This window comes from Gallinula chloropus (assembly GCF_964237585.1).
Source record: "Gallinula chloropus genome assembly, chromosome: 3".
NCBI classification, from domain to species: domain Eukaryota; kingdom Metazoa; phylum Chordata; class Aves; order Gruiformes; family Rallidae; genus Gallinula; species Gallinula chloropus.
This window is the reverse complement of record NC_140087.1, coordinates 54,733,570-54,749,043: the sequence shown is the minus strand read 5'-3', so window position 1 is coordinate 54,749,043 and position 15,474 is coordinate 54,733,570. Positions and strand designations below refer to the sequence as shown.

The 15,474-nt window shown below is 44.2% G+C and overlaps 1 protein-coding gene across 1 annotated transcript; it reads left to right on the top strand.

The window, feature by feature from the left end:
- Positions 1-578: 578 nt before the first annotated feature.
- Positions 579-14,528, top strand: SUPT7L (SPT7 like, STAGA complex subunit gamma; the record flags this gene model as incomplete). Its single annotated transcript, XM_084261294.1, has 4 exons — positions 579-991; positions 7,827-8,151; positions 10,044-10,281; positions 13,766-14,528. The coding sequence occupies 4 exons, from the start codon at positions 579-581 to the stop codon at positions 14,026-14,028; spliced, it is 1,239 nt and encodes a 412-aa protein (XP_084117420.1). The 3' UTR covers positions 14,029-14,528.
- Positions 14,529-15,474: the final 946 nt, after the last annotated feature.

Below are 15,474 nucleotides of genomic sequence, written 5' to 3'. Positions count from 1 at the left end.
GGTGGCGGGGGAGCCGCTTCTGGTGGCGGACCAGGGCCGACTTCCGGCTCGGCAGCCGGTCGCGGAGCGGCGGGGGTGCTAAGGGGTACGGCGCGGGGGCACTTCGGGCGGGTTTCTGGCCTTAGTGCCGCCGTGGCGAGTCGCGGGTTGGGGTGAGCTGGACCCGAGGAAGGAGGGAGGGCGGGCGAGCGAGCGAAGCGCGGCCCCCGGCGTCGCTCCGCGCAAGCCAGGGCGCGCTGCGAGCCCCGCTGGCCGAGGTGCCGGCCTGTCCCGGGTTAGTCCCTGTTCGAAACAGCTCCCGCCTGACGGGCGTGTTTCTTACTTCTTCCCCCCGCAGGAGGAGCAGCAATGTAATCTGTTACATGCCAGCGCCGCTGAGGGAACTGTGCTGCCCAGTGAGGTGCTGAGCGAGACCCCCTTGGCAGTCGTGACTGGCCTTGCTCAGAGCGTCACCCCAGCTGAAGTGCTCCTGTTGCTGCCCGCGGCCTAGTGCTTTCCTCTGCAACACAACTCCTTTCTACTGCAGGACTTGGCTGCCGTCTTCTGGGCCCTGAGGACAACGCACGACCTGTGTAAAAATGCTGCGGTATTGGGGTGAGATACCAGTTTCATCTAACCAGGCCAACCGCAGCTCCTTTGACCTCCTTCAGCGAGAGTTCCGTACTGTGGAAGTCCAAGATCCTCCGCTGCATCAGCCGTCTGCAAACAAACCCCGGCCAACCACCATGTTGGACATCCCCTCGGAGCCCTGCAGCCTCACCATTCACACCATCCAGCTCATCCAGCACAACAGGCGGCTGCGCAGCCTGATTGCCATGGCTCAGGCTCAAAACCAGCAGCAGGCAGAGGGCATAAAAACTGAAGACAACGAACCTCTGCCATCTTGTCCGGCCTCTCCACCTCTCCCTGATGACCTACTTCCTCTGGATAGCAAAACCCCCAAAATGCCATTCCAGCTGAGGCACAGTGACCCAGAGAGTGATTTCTACAGGTGTGTTGATATTTCTTTAGGTTACTTCTTGGGTGAAATCTGAATGTTTCTGGATATATATGTAGTTATGTTGATACCCTTAGGCTGGAGGGTCAAATCGGTCTATGTCAAGTATAAACCAGACCTCAGAAAGGAAAGATTTGGGTTTCTCCCATGTGGATAAAATGCACGGTTTTTAAAATAAATGTGGCTTTGTTTTCTGTCAATACAATGTGGATGTGCAATGCTAATTTCTGTCTTGCTAGTGCTATGCTAAAAGTTTGTGAAGGTTTTGCTATCTTCAGTGGTATTTTGACAAGTTTAGTTATAGGATGTAAAGTCTCTTCTGTTTATGTCCCTTACAACTAAACTTGCCTTACTGTAACTGAAAATCCAGAAGATTAACTTTTGGCTGTTTAGTTGCAGGTTTTTAAAAGATTATTTGATAACACATTTGTACAACTTAAGTGGCCAAGGACCTGTGACACAGTAAATATCATATTTCACCCTGTTTGTGGATGTTACTCATCCCCACCTCAGATCAGAGTATGGGTGAAGGGAATTCTTGTCTTTGATGCTAGGCTTCACCAGCCATGGGCTGGAGGAAACGTAAACAGAAGGCTGCATTGCTTCTGCCTCTGCAGTCAGTCTTTGTTTAAACACTGTTGCCTCCTCCTCCCAGTCTACCCCTCTGACAAGCACTAAATTCACAAGGAAGTTTCTTGCAGGATCTCTTGATAACTTGTGGGTTGAATGCATTTAAAGTCAGGGGTTAATCCTCAATACTGTAACTTTCTGTCCTTAGAGTAAAGGCTGCACAGTGGTGAGCTGATGTGGGAGATGATAATACATGTTAGTTGTTGAGTGTTAAATGCCACTGAGATCTTTAGTAGCCTGAGGTCGTATGGAATGAGTTCTGTTGACAAACGTTGCTTTTGGGGAGTATAGTCTCTCTGACACGTGAGTGATTCTTTAGTGCTGTTTGTGGTAGAGCAGCATCGTGCTCCTGGGAAGAAGTAAAGTAAGTAGCCTAGTGATGTGAAGGGAGATCCTGTACGGTGAGGATAACGCCAGAGCCCCGCCACTCCTGCCCTTTCTGGCCCTGCAGAACGCTGCTTGGGCCTCCCCCGTGGCTCCAGCTGCAAGCTCAGTTTGGTGTGACTCAGCCCTTGCTCCGGGAGCTGCTCTGTCTCAGTGGTGTCCCTTGTGATGCTCTGGGGTGGGAGTAGAGAAGTGTCCCGCAGCCGCCGCGTGGGGGAGCGTGAGGTCCAGGCTGTAAAATCTGGGTACCCAGTTCCGAGATGAGCTGTTCCGTGGCTGTGCGGGAGCGGATTCGTAATGAACTGCGTAGACTGTAATTCCACTCTGTGCTCGCTAAAGCAAAGGCATTTATGCTTTTGCAGGAAGAAAGCTTGTTGTTGCATGTCTGTCCTTAACTGTTTCAAGACACATGAATTAGGCTGCTGTTTCGGTAGCAAAACTGGAGTTGTGTGACTTGCTGGCATGTGTTCTTAGTGTGAAAAACAATTTAAGGGAAACCATTCTTACCCTTGATAAAACGTGGTAATGCTTAATTTTACATTGCCTTCTGAAGCGCCACTGTCAAGAGTTAGAGTATTCTATTAAATGGGTATTTAAATTCATTTTACTTTGGCAGTATCCTGGGTCAGAGAAGCAGTTTATATTTAGACATAGGAAGAAAGGAAGATAAGGGTGGCCAGCCTGATTCAGACCACGAGTTTCTCTATTACATAGTCATGTCCTCTCCTGTTTCCTTGTTATTAATTTTCATCCTTTGACTCCACACCCTTGTCTTTTATTTTTGTTATTCCATAGATTGATTTTGGTTTTCTCCTCTCTGCCTCACCTTATACCTGTAACCCTACCTCCTCATTCCTTTTGAGATGAGGAAGAGACAGAATCTAATTTACTGATATTTTTCAGTTGTTTTGGTCTTTTCAACCCCCCCAAAATCTGTACAGTGAGGAGTTATTATCACAACACTATTCCTCGCCTCCATTTTTCCAGACTGTTTATAGATAATTTGAAACAAATGATTCTGGCACAGATCCTTGAGGGGAAGACCTGGGCTCCACAGTCGAGACTTCTTAGGTACTTGCTTGTTGATGCATTTTGAGGACTCTAGTCCTTTCCATCCAGCTGTCTGGATTCCTTCTGAGTGTATTACATTTACCCATAATTTCTTTGAATTTCCCTGATGCACCAGAATATATGTGGCTTCCTGGCCTGCAGTTCTTCTTGTCTTTTCTGAAGCTGTTAGAAGAAAATGTTTTCATGTTTTCTGTCTTCTGGTCCTCGTGGGCCAAGGCAGTTTAAAGCAAGAGTTGACTCACCACAGCTATTCAACTATTTCATCCTTGAATTCCTTTAGTATTCCTGGATGAATTGCCATCTGGTCCTGGTGATTTGCAACTGTTGATGTTACAGTTCTTGGGACAGACAATAAGGGATTAACATTTGGTTTTGGTTGGTATAGAAACAGAAGGTAAGCTTAAAGCATCATCGATAAAGAATGAATAAAGAACTGCAGATTTGAAACTGCTGCTGGCTTTTCCTTCTTTGTTCAGCTTCCTCTGATAAGCATGGATCCATCCATCTTCAAAAGAAACCTAACCTGCTCAGGTGCCTCTTCAGATGCTTTTCCTTGTGTGTGCATGGTTGGTTTCTTAACAGATTTCTGTGCTGTTCTCTCACATGCATTCCTGACCACCTTGGACGTACACCTTCCGTTGAAGGACAGTCTGTGAACAAAGCTGGGAACTTGCAGTGGGAAGAGAGTTCACGGCAGAAAGGCTGGTAGGCAAGAAATGCCTGTAGAGAAGTAGGGAAGCATGTGCCGGTGGGATAGCAGGTTAAGTGTTGGGAAGGGTTTAGAGCAGTGGAAACTGGAGCAGGCAGAATGTACTTTCCCTGCTGGACTAAGCACTTCGGCTTCGCCCCTAAAGTATCTGATCTTTTGGGTTGGGCCACTGAGACCCACACAGCTTATTTTCCACTTGTTACCTATTACCTCTTGCCATTATCTGTTGAGCAGCTTCTTTTTATAGCTGTGTAGCCTTCTGTAGGCATAGCAGAGAGATTTAAAAAGAGGCTTACTTGGGGTGAAGTGGAAAGAGTCCCTTTTCCAAAATGGAACAACTTTCTGTTTTGAGTTCCCGTGCTTTGTTCTTTGGAAAAACAAGATTATACTACTCAGTACATCAATGTTCTCCTTTATTTTACTGGTTTGGGGTAAATGGCTATGAAGCGACCTTGTCGCACCTCATTTGGTAGAAATTTAACTCCACAATGTAATGTTTCATAAAATTGATGTGTTCACAGCAAAAACAATCCCTCCCTCCATCTGCTGCTAGCTTATGCTCACCTAGGAGGGAGCAGAGCACTTCAATCCATTACTGCAGTTGAGGCAACCTCGGCTCTCAGTCTCGCTGCTGACTTAGCCCAAACGATTTCCCTGGAATATAGTTGCGTGGGAAATGAACCACGAGATCTCCTTCCCTCTAAGAAAAACAGCATCACAGGAGAGGGACGTGGGTAAATGGGTTGTGGTGCCTCTGGGGAACGTCTTGTTGACAAAGAAGATGGGCCTTTTGTGAGTTCTGAAGCCTTATTAATCCTGAAATTAAGCCTGGTTGGTATAAACAGATGCTACTTTTTTCTGTTATGAAGTTCTGCGTGTTGCAGATTTGCTGGCAGCAGTGGGAGAAGGTTGGGCTTTTGGTCTGGTGAGTTTGTGGCTTGGCAGGCAGATTTCTGTCTGGAACATCATCTGGTGGTGGTGACCCATACATAAAACATAGATCCTATTGGAAATACAAAATCTAAGGGCTACAAGTTGGCCAGTATTTATGATAAATTTCATACTAGATATTCTGTAGAGATGATCACCTCCAAATCAGAGGTCTAGTTGCCAGTTTTGTTAATCTCTGGTGATGGAATTTTAGTGATTAAAGTGCTCTTGTTTAGTTGCAGCTGTATGACCCTAGTAATACGCTAAATAGGTTTGGCTTTGGGCTGTAGCTGGGTGGGGAGCCTTCCAGGGAAGCATCTAAGTGCTACAGAGAGCAGAATTCTGCAAAATGATAATATCTGGAGGGGGCCTTTTGTGGGTGCTAGGTATCTGGATGAGATGGAAGTCCCAGGCTATTTACCTGTGATCATCAGGGAAAAGAAGTTTGCTGCTCCTTTTTGGGAAGGCTGGGCGTCAGATAGCTGCTCTCCACTTAAATTTGTCTATGTGGCTGCTTTTGTTTGTGTGCATTCTTATCATAGAGTACTTGAAGGTTAAAGGAGATGAAGAAAAAAAGATATTTTCTCATTTTTTGTTTTCCATTAACATCTACAACAATATTCCAATGTTTGCTGTCTAATTGGGCTTTTAATCATCTTCCTCTGTTGTTTATCGTGGGAAACAGGAAAACAAAAGAAGAAAACATAAGATAAACAAAACATACTTGACTAACCTTACCAAGAACAAGAGGTGGGGATTTGGATTTGAGTACAGTACCTGAAATTTCTTTTCTCTCTGTCTTTAATTGATTTTTTAATTTAGATTTCAAGTTGATTATACCCCTTTCAGCATAGTGACCTAGCTGCATTTTAGTGCTGGCAATTTGTTTATTTTCTTGGAGGAGTTTAAAAGAGATGTAACGTTCTCTGCTGCTGCTGAGCAGTGGTATACATTGATAAATGGTGGTTGTGCTCTACAGATGGCTGAGTATCCTACTTGGGCTTGCCAAATTCTGTATCTAGTTTATGTTTGTCCATAGCATTTTGATTGACACAGCATCAATAATGACTCTATCTGTCTCTGTATTAATAGTAATCTGGTGTTTGGTGGTTTTGGTAGCATAAGATATTCTCATCTGATGCTGGTGAAGAGATAGGTATGTCCTTCATATGTGCTAAAAAAGAAGGTTCTTTTTTATATTCATAAATTTTGATGGCTGGTTGTTTTCTTGTTGGTTTTGTTTGGCTTTTTGGGTTTGTTTTTTGTGGGTTTTTTTAATTTTTTTTATTTTGTAACCTCCTGGTCCCAGGGTTGTGTGAGACGTATGGCTGTTTGCGAACTTCAGAAATCTGTTGCTGGAAGGTGGAGGGGGGATTGAGTGAAATGTAAAAACAGTATGGGTGACACTTGGTTTATAAGGGAACTGATGATCTTTTAATTCATCTTGTCAGAGTGCCTGCTGTCTTCCTTACAAAGTAGTTACATAACTGAGCAGGAATTGGGATGTGAGTCATTTTCTAGAAATTAATAACTGGGATGTATCCATGACCTGAGATCCACATGCTGTTCTTGATATCCACTTAGAAATACCATCATCTGTAGCTCTTAACATAGTGTCATTCCCTCCCTGTATTTGAATAATCCAAAAGTGCTGAGCTGGTGTTCTTGAAAACGAATGATACTGGTCCTGATAGCTCCAAGTTTAACTTCTCATTTTCCATCCTCTGAAATGTTCCCTCCTTTTTACTGCTGTTTCAGTGGGTTTTTCTGAGGGATCAGTGCTGAGGATCATGCGGAGCTGAGACTCTTACCCAGTGTCTCAGCGAGACTGGAGGGTACCTAATGCACTCATTGGGAAAACAAGAGTGATGAGGATTTTCTTGAGGCATCAGCGCTGTCTGTGTCCTGCTTAACTAGGTCTTGTTACTGGAAAGGGCATGTGTGATACACAAGTAAGGTGGGGCAAGAGCAAGGAGAATCTCCCAGTGGGTTGTAGAAGATGTTGGGAGAAATTGATCAGAAACAAACGAAGGGTGAAATTGTTAGTTTAATTCTGCCATTGGTGCTGAATGAAGTGTAAAAATGTACATAAATACTATGCTTAGCAGAAAGGAAATTTGATGTTTTCACATCAGCATTTGAAGATGTTGTTACTGATATGGGCAAATGCACCACAGGAAGTTAACTGCGTGTGGAGAAATCTGTTTCCCTTCCAGAGGCCTTGCCTTATCTCACCTTCTCTTCTTTCTGTGTGGAATTTCTATTTGCCAACTCACTGCCATGAAAAATCGGTTGCCTGACTGCAAATGAATGACTTGGAAGTGCTCGCTCCGATTCGGTTCTTCTCTGTCTCCTCTCCTCCAGTGGTCCTCGCTTGGTGGCAGCACCAGGAAGAGGGGTCTCGCACCTGAGGCTGGGGAGTGCTGCTCTGTGGCAGAGCCTCTCCAGGCCACCTCCCAGGGCCTGCTGCTTGCTTCTACCATTGCACACAGGGATACTTCTTTCAGTGCCATGCGTAGGGACTGCTGGAATTGGGGGCAGGGAAATGGTCTTTTTGGCTGCAGTGTGCCTTTATGAAATGTATGTGTATCCTGTTTGTTGCTTTTTATGTGTGTCTTTTGCATTATAAATTCAGATCTTGTCTATCCCAAAAGCCTTTGTATCTGACTATTAGGCCTGTGACATCAGAGATAATAAGGAAGAGAAATGTAATTAACTGAGAGGGGAAATGATTTGCATTCATGTTATTTAAAATGCCTTTTTTTGTTTGTGTCAAGGACCCATTTAATTCACATCTCCAGGAGAAAAGCTCTTGGGTGGGATGGGAATTGTTTAAGGGTTCAGAAGATTTGCATCACCCAAGGAATCTTCTGGCATTGGAAGGGAAAATGAGAATTGGCAGTGCTGATATGGAGGAAGGGGAAGAAGGGAAAGCAGATAAAGCCCCTTACTCGGTAGTATTTGTGTGTAATGGAGAAGCTGTGGAGAACCACCCCAAACAATCTGCTTTCCCTTTGTCCATCACCTTATTGACAGTATCTCTGCTACTGGTAGATTCCTTTCTGATTTTAGACATGTGTTGTTTTTATCTTTTCTGGGTTTTAGAGGCAAAGGGGAGCCAGTGACTGAGCTGAGTTGGTCCTCCTGCCGACAGCTTCTCTACCAGTCAATGGCCACCATTCTGGCTCACACGGGCTTTGAGTGTGCCAACGAGAGCGTCCTGGAAACACTGACAGACATTGCCCACGAGTACTGCCTGAAGTTCACCAAGCTGCTGCGCTTCGCTGTGGATCGAGAAGCTCGCCTTGGGCACACCCCCTTCCCTGATGTCATGGAGCAGGTCTTCCATGAAGTGGGCATTGGCAGCGTGCTCTCCCTGCAGAAGTTCTGGCAGCACCGCATTAAGGATTACCACAGCTACATGCTTCAGGTGAGAAGGGCGGTGGGGACCTGGTGGCATCAATAAATGCACCCCTGATACAACTGCATATGCCTGTAGTAAGTCCTGGGTCTTACCAAAGTAAAATCAGATTAGCAAACCTCTTGGGTGTGGAGGGCAGTCATGAAGGAAAAGAGAAACAGGATTTTATTTTGGCTAGAAGGCAGAGCTCCTTGTTTGTGTTGCTACTGAGGCTAAGAATGCTCTGTTGCTGGTTTGTCAGGGTTTAAGTTTTTGAATGACCCAGCCAAAAACGTCAAGAAGGGTAAAAATCAGTACTGACTGATTAACTGAGTGTTCTGCTTTCATGAGATGCTTGGCTGCTTATCATTCTGAAAACAAGTAAGCAGGTGAACAAAAATCACTTGGCTGTGTTCACTTGAGCAGGGGGTGACTTGCTTAAACTTTAAGAGTATAGGGTAGTATTGTGCCTATCTGAGTTGTCACACAGGTGCTACCTTCTACTCTAGAGGGGACTGTGCTTCTGTGGAGAAAGAAGAGGAATAGTTAAATTCCTTGGAATAAGAAGTGCCGTATCAGTGTAGGTTGTAAGAAGAAGGGAATGGTTTCTCTTGCTCCCAGTATTCTGTGAAATTATGTAAATGCATTTTATTTGAATGATCTAAGACTGTCTCCCTGTTGAGGACTTAAATAAATGCAAGGATTTGACGTGGGAATTTTACTCCTACTCATTAAAAAACAAGACTTGAATCAAGCAGGGAGTCTGTGACCAAAGCAAAACCTGCCATCCCTTCCTCCTTGTCACGTTATCTGAGTGCCGGTTGACTCATCTTGGAGCAGCTGCCTCGTGCTCCTGCTTTTCTCAGGGTTGGCACCTTGAGGCTTACAAAGGCAGTATAAATCAGAAACACCTGCATGTGCATGTAGTACATAAATTGTGATGAACTCTGAGGTTTGTGAATAACACCATCAAGATCTGTCTTAATGAAAAAGTGTTTTTGTTCAAAAAACCCAGTTAATTTTTGTTTTAATGTTTTTGCTTAGAATTCCCTTTCAGAATTTGGGCTTTCTGCATAATAATGCTGATGCAGTTCACTCTCCTCCTGCAGCAGGTCACTGTCTTAATGGTTCTGTTCTTCATCCAGGGCTTAGGTCCACAGTAGCCTCCGTACCTGGAAGTATATCTAGAAAGGGGAAGTAAGATTTGGTGGTTTTTTTCCCTTTTTGCTTCTGCTGTTAAAAAGCCTTGGGCTTTTCCTGAGCACAGTTCACTGACTGTTTGGATTCAGTGGTATAAACAAGCACTTGTTAGAAGCAGATGAAATCTCAGGTTTTTTTAGTTTAATTGCTTACAGTTAAGTTTCTAGAAATACAAGGTAGTTCTGAATCTTATCCCCTCTATTTGTTTTACTTCTCTGACCAGAGAAAACTTCAGTGTTTTTTGCTGTGAGTCTGACAGAAGATACCCAGGCTTTGCCTGGTGGTGACGACAGAGCTGATGAGTGTCTGAGCTGCTTGGTGTTTATGATGGAGTAAATTTGTTCCTGGGGAACAGGCGATAGATGGTCTTACATGTAAAACCAAAAAGTGAGACTGAGACACTTTGCTTTTGTTTCATGCTCTCTTTAAATTTTTGGGCCTCATCATCATGGTCTGTGAAATGAAGGTACTCATATTTATCAAGCAGCTGTGTTAATGGATTAAACCTCTTACTAAAGTCCCTTGTTACAGGTCGGAAGGTGTTGTTAAAGCGGGGAAAAAAAGTCTTCACTGCGTAGCTGATAACCTGTTTACTCGTTCTGTCAGGTCAGATGTTAATAATATTCTGGGAACAGAGTGCACTGCAGTGTAATTGCCATCAGAGTCTCCAAAGTCACTCTGACCTTTCTGGCCTCTTTTTTACTCCCACTGATCTTTGACAGGTTAGCAAGCAGCTCACCGAAGAGTATGAGAAGATAGTCAACCCTGAAAAGGCAGCAGAAGACACAAAGCCTGTGAAGATTAAGGAGGAACCTGTTAGTGATATTACTTTCCCCATAAGTGAGGAGCTGGAAGGAGACCTGGCTTCTGGTGACCAGTCTTTGCCAGTTGGAGTCCTTGGAGCTCAAAGTGAGCGCTTCTCTGCCAACTTGGAAGTAGAAGCTTCCCCACAGACTTCAGGTAGGGGTTTCTTGCTACCTCTGGGAACAGTCTATTATCTGTTCCAGGTGATCTTGTTTCCATTTGTAATAGCAGATCCCAATGTGAGAAAGGAGAGGGAGGAAAAAAAAGTTTTAAGCTTTAATACAAAGATCTGGATGGGAGAGAAACCCTTACTTACTTTCTGAATACAAACCCAAGGAATCAAAGGTATTTGATTGTTACAATGGTTTGTTAAGTATTTACTCCACTTGTGGAGCAGAGCACAAAATGCTTTGTGGTGTGGCCTTTATTTTTAGGGGATTGTTGAAGTTCTTGGTCTTGTTATTGCAGCAGGTTAGATTTTTTTTCTACAGGGATGGGCCAAGGGCTTTGTTGTTTTGTGAACTAGGGTATTTGCTGCAGATGTGAGTAATGTTTTTTGTTGTTTTTTCCTGTGTTCCATAACAAAGACAAAAATAACTTGTGTTTGTATGTGTGTATACCGTTTAGTTTAAAAGAGACTAGGGGTTTATCCTTATTTCTAGTAAGGAGAGTACAGGATTTTTAAAAATTTTATTTCTTACTTTATTTTTTTTCCCCATGTAGTTTTGGATTCTTGTCCAGAGATTCATGTTACTGACAAGTTGAATGCCACGTTCCTTGTGACTGGAGTAAATTTGAGACCCTATATAGTTTAAGCATTGAGTGAGTTATGGAAATACTAATGATAATTGGTGCAGCCCTCCATGTTCAGAAGTCACCCTGGTACTAACAGTCCTGGTTTTATGAAAGCTTTTCAGTGACTAATGTTAAATGGGCTCGTGGGAGTCTCCTATTCTAGCACCTTTACCCCAAAGCCTGCTGATACTGTTGAGACCATGTAAAGTGAAATGGTGAGTGAAGTAGTGGGTTATGAGATTGTACCCTTCTCAACGTGTCATCCCTTGATGTTGGCATTGAAGCACAGTGCTGGCCAACATGGGAGAACCTGCTAATGCTGTCCCTTCTCTATATCTATATGCAAGTTTTATTCTGTACACTCTTCAGTAGTGCTAAATTTTCTGGAGAATAAAGAAACCATTCTTGTCCCAAAGAAAGCCAGTTTTGACTTTCTGTATAGAACTTTATGAACTCTGGAAATCCCTGCAATAATAACTTTCACTTCAAAAACAGTTTAAAAAAAATAGTCTGTCCTCCTATTAACCCTGAACTAAGTAGCCTTTATACAGAGGTTAGAGTACACCTCTGCGTTTTTGGGAGAGTTTTCTTGCTTTTTTTTAAATAGCACATTCTGCTGAGCTTTAAAAAAGCACAAATCCATCTGATGTTTTTCTGGAAGCTCATCGTGTTTTCCATAGTACCTCTGAAATGTGAAGTGCTCGCGTTTTCGTGGGAGAGGGAACAGCAGACTCCTCTGGCCCATCTGGGGCTGCAAGTGATTCATCTGGAAAGCTTTGTATTAGCATCTACCACTTGAGACCCAGAGGTTAGCACAGTAGCCGGATTTTAAATGCCTCTTGCCTCTCTGATACCGAGTTGATGTTTTCTAATTAAGAATACAAGTGCTCTGTTCCTCCCTGAAAATCCCTCTTCACTTCACAAGGGCCTCTGGAAATCTCATCACTGTGAGAAGGCCCAGTCTAGAGCTGGGCGGGCTGGAGAGCGTAGTACCGTAAGGAGCCAGAGAAAGCTGCGGCAATTAGGACACCACCATCTTGAAAACACAAGTGTGAGGCCCGTCGAGAGGGCAGCAAAGCCTCTGTGCCCGAGGGCAGAACTCTCATTACAGCCTTCCGTGCACGGTTTGTGTTTCTGCTTCTGCCCAGCATCGCGCTGACGTTAGGGTTGTGGGCTAGCTGCTTAGTTTCATCGCAGGTGGGGAAATGGAGGCAAAATTGGGGACCTTGTTCCTCCACCCAGTAGGATTAGCTCATTTGTAAAGTACTTTGAAGTTAAAGTGCTTTGAAGATGAAACATCCTGTGTTGCTGCTTAAGTACTTTTAGTCATTAGTGACACTCTCCATGAGATGACGGGTGATAGAGCTGAAAGGCTGAGCAATGAAGAGCAATTGATGGGAAAAAAGACACAGTAAGTTTAGGGAGCATCTTTGATTATTGTGTAGGCTGGGGCTGCAACTCTGTGGAACTCACAGGGTTTTAATGATGTGCCCATTGTTGTTGAGAGGAACACATTTACTTATAATTAACATAAAAAGGACTTTTCATTAAAGGGACTGGACACCAGCAAGCACTTTCATTCTGGTTTTGGTTTGCTGTCTAACTGCTGAGCTAATGTAGGCTGTGTTACCACAAAGGTCTCCTAAACCCTGGTTTGAGCTAAGCTGCTCTGGAAAAGATTCCCGACTCCTTCATAAGGGAGAATTCACAGTACAAACATGCAGTGGAGATTTATTCTCTGTGTAATTGCTAGTAATAAGGGACTATTGTTAGCAGTATATTTATAATGGGCAATAGTAGTAGGTTTGGCTCAGTACAAAAGGATTGATTGTGCTTTCAAACTGCAGCCAAGCTCCTCAAGACACAAAGTTTGGAAAACCTATAAAAACTGGTTTCCTGGTTTTCTTTTTCTAAATTATTTTCCATGTGAATTTAACATACCCTCCCCCGCCCCCTCCAAGAGGGACCAGATTTAAAAGTGAGAAGATTTAAGGCTTTCTTCAGTTCTTGGCTGTTAACGTCTATCTCAGCAAGGGGTCCAATTAGTGTATTTTTAATAGGATTTTTGTCTCTCTTAAAACTGTAAATAAGCAAAAATAATGCAATCTATAATTACGGCTCTTGGGGAGAAAAACATTTGCTGTTATCAAGAAATACGGGTTTGTAATCTTGTACAGAAAATCCTCAATCTGCTCAGATTGCACATGAGTCCAAAAGTTTATAAAGAAAAAAAGGGAGCTATTTCCAACAGGGTGTCTGTGAAGTTGAGCCAAGAGGGTTTCCTTCCATTCTGCTGGATGAGACCTGCAGGTGTTGAGTACGAGGAGGCAAGGTGGCAGGCAGTTGGGTAGCTGACCACGGCTCTGATGTCACTGCCTTTCAGTGCTGGAAGTCATATTTGAGATTGTTCACAGCTCAGAGGAGGTTGCTGATGGGGAAAGGACCTCAGCATCATGAATGACTTCTGGACTGCCCCTGCTTATGTAGGGTCTAATCCATGTGCTGTTGGTGTACCCATTGCTGCTGAGAGGTTCCTTCTGGAGAGCGATACAGACATTTCAGTTGCTGTTTCTTATGGAGAAAACCACGTGGAGGATTGCTGTGAAAAGACAGCATCATATGTTTTGGAGTGACAATTAATGGGCTATTAAAAAAACCCAAAAGCAACAGATTCTTTTTATTGTTTCACAGGTTGCTCTGTTGTTTCCCCCCCTGTCCACTCCCCAGTTCACCTGTTGATTTGCTTTTGCTCCTTCTTTACCAGTGCTGCTGTCCCTTGCATCTGCATAGCATTTGTAGTTGTCTTTTTCCTCAGTTACTACTCTGTGCTTTTCTTTTTCTCTAGGGGCTGAGGTGAATGCTTCCCCGCTCTGGAACTTGGCACAGGTGAAAATGGAGCCCCAGGAAAACGAGGAGGCCAATGTACATGGCCATGGGGTCCTAGGCAGTGATGTCTTTGAGGAACCAATGTCAGGCATGAGCGAAGCTGGGATGCCACAGAGCCCCAATGGCTCTGAGAGCAGCTACGGTTCTCATTCTGCTGACAGTCTGATGGGATCCTCGCCCGTCTTCAACCAGCGTTGCAAGAAAAAGATGAAGAAGATGTGAAAAGATACACTCTTTTTATTTAATCCTGATGGTATGTAGTGGACTTAAGAGAGCACTGTGGTGGCTGCAGTTCATAAACAGGGCTGGCCCTGGTGTATGAGGGACCTTGCATAAAATTGCTGTGAGACATTTGGTGTGTAGTGCACTTCAGCTCCCCTCTCTGCTGGGTTCTGGACTCCATCCTGACTCATGAGATTGAAGGTCACCATATACATTTGATGGTCCCCTGGCTTGCATTGGCAGATTGATGAAGTGACCAATGGAAAGTAGTTGTGGGACATTTGCTAAGCATAGAGTCATTGAATAATTGGGGTTGAAGGGATGTCTTGAAGTTTCTAGTCTCTACTCCAGCCCCTTGCTTGAAGCACAGCTGATTAGATCAAGTTGCTCTGGTGCTTGTCTAGTTGACTTTTGAATATCTCCAGTGATGGTGATGCCAGACCTCTTTGGGCATTTGTCCATATTTGACTACCTTCATAATAAGAAAAATAAATTTTTGTATCCAGTTGGAGTTTCCTGTGTTCTAACTCGTGTTCATTGCTTCTTGCTTCTATTCTGTCATTGTGCATATCTGAGAGGAGCCTGACACTGTCTTCTCTAACCCTCCCATTAGATGGTTGTGTACAATCAGATCTCTTTTTAGCCTTTTCTAAGTCTGAAGAAACCAAGCTCCCTGAGCCTCTCCTTGTAGGTCATGTGCTCCAGCCCACTAATGAGACTTGCAGCCTCCCACTGAAATTTCTGCAGTGCCCCCCTGTAAGGGAGACCACAAAAGTGCTTGCAGGCCTCCAGATGTGGTCTCACAAGTGCTGAAGAGAAAGAAACAATAATTTCCTTCAATGTACTGGCTACATTCATGCTAACTTTTTTGGGCATCAAGGCAGTCTTAAGTCAGGGTATTCTACTGGTTGCTGCTGCTGCTAATGACCTCACAAAGATGCTGTTAAGTGGCCTCACGGTGCCAACAGCCAGCTCCTTCAGTGCCTTCAGATGCACCCTGTCTGGTTCCATGGACTTAGGTGTGTCCATTTGGCCTAAGTTCTTGCTCACTCAGTCTTCCTCTGCTGTAGGTAACGCTCTGCTAATAAACCTCAGGACTTGGAAGTCCTGAAGGAAGACCTTACCAGTGGAAACAGAAAACAAGTGCTGAGTACATCAGGCTCAAAGTACAAAGTGCATCTTTTGTCATCAGGTTGGAACAGTAAACCCCTGTTTTCTTTAACCTTTCTTTTGCTTGCAGTGTACTTAAAAAAGCACTTAACACTTCTTACCAGTTTCAACTCCATTGGAGCCTTGGCTTTCCAAACTACCTGTGTGCTTGGGCTGTGTCTGTATCCCTGCTGGCCAGCCCATCCTTGCTTTCACCTCTGTGTACTTTTTCCTGTGTGTTTGAGTGGGAGTCAGGAGTTCTTTGATCCATCTGTGCTGGCCTTCTGTAATGCCTGC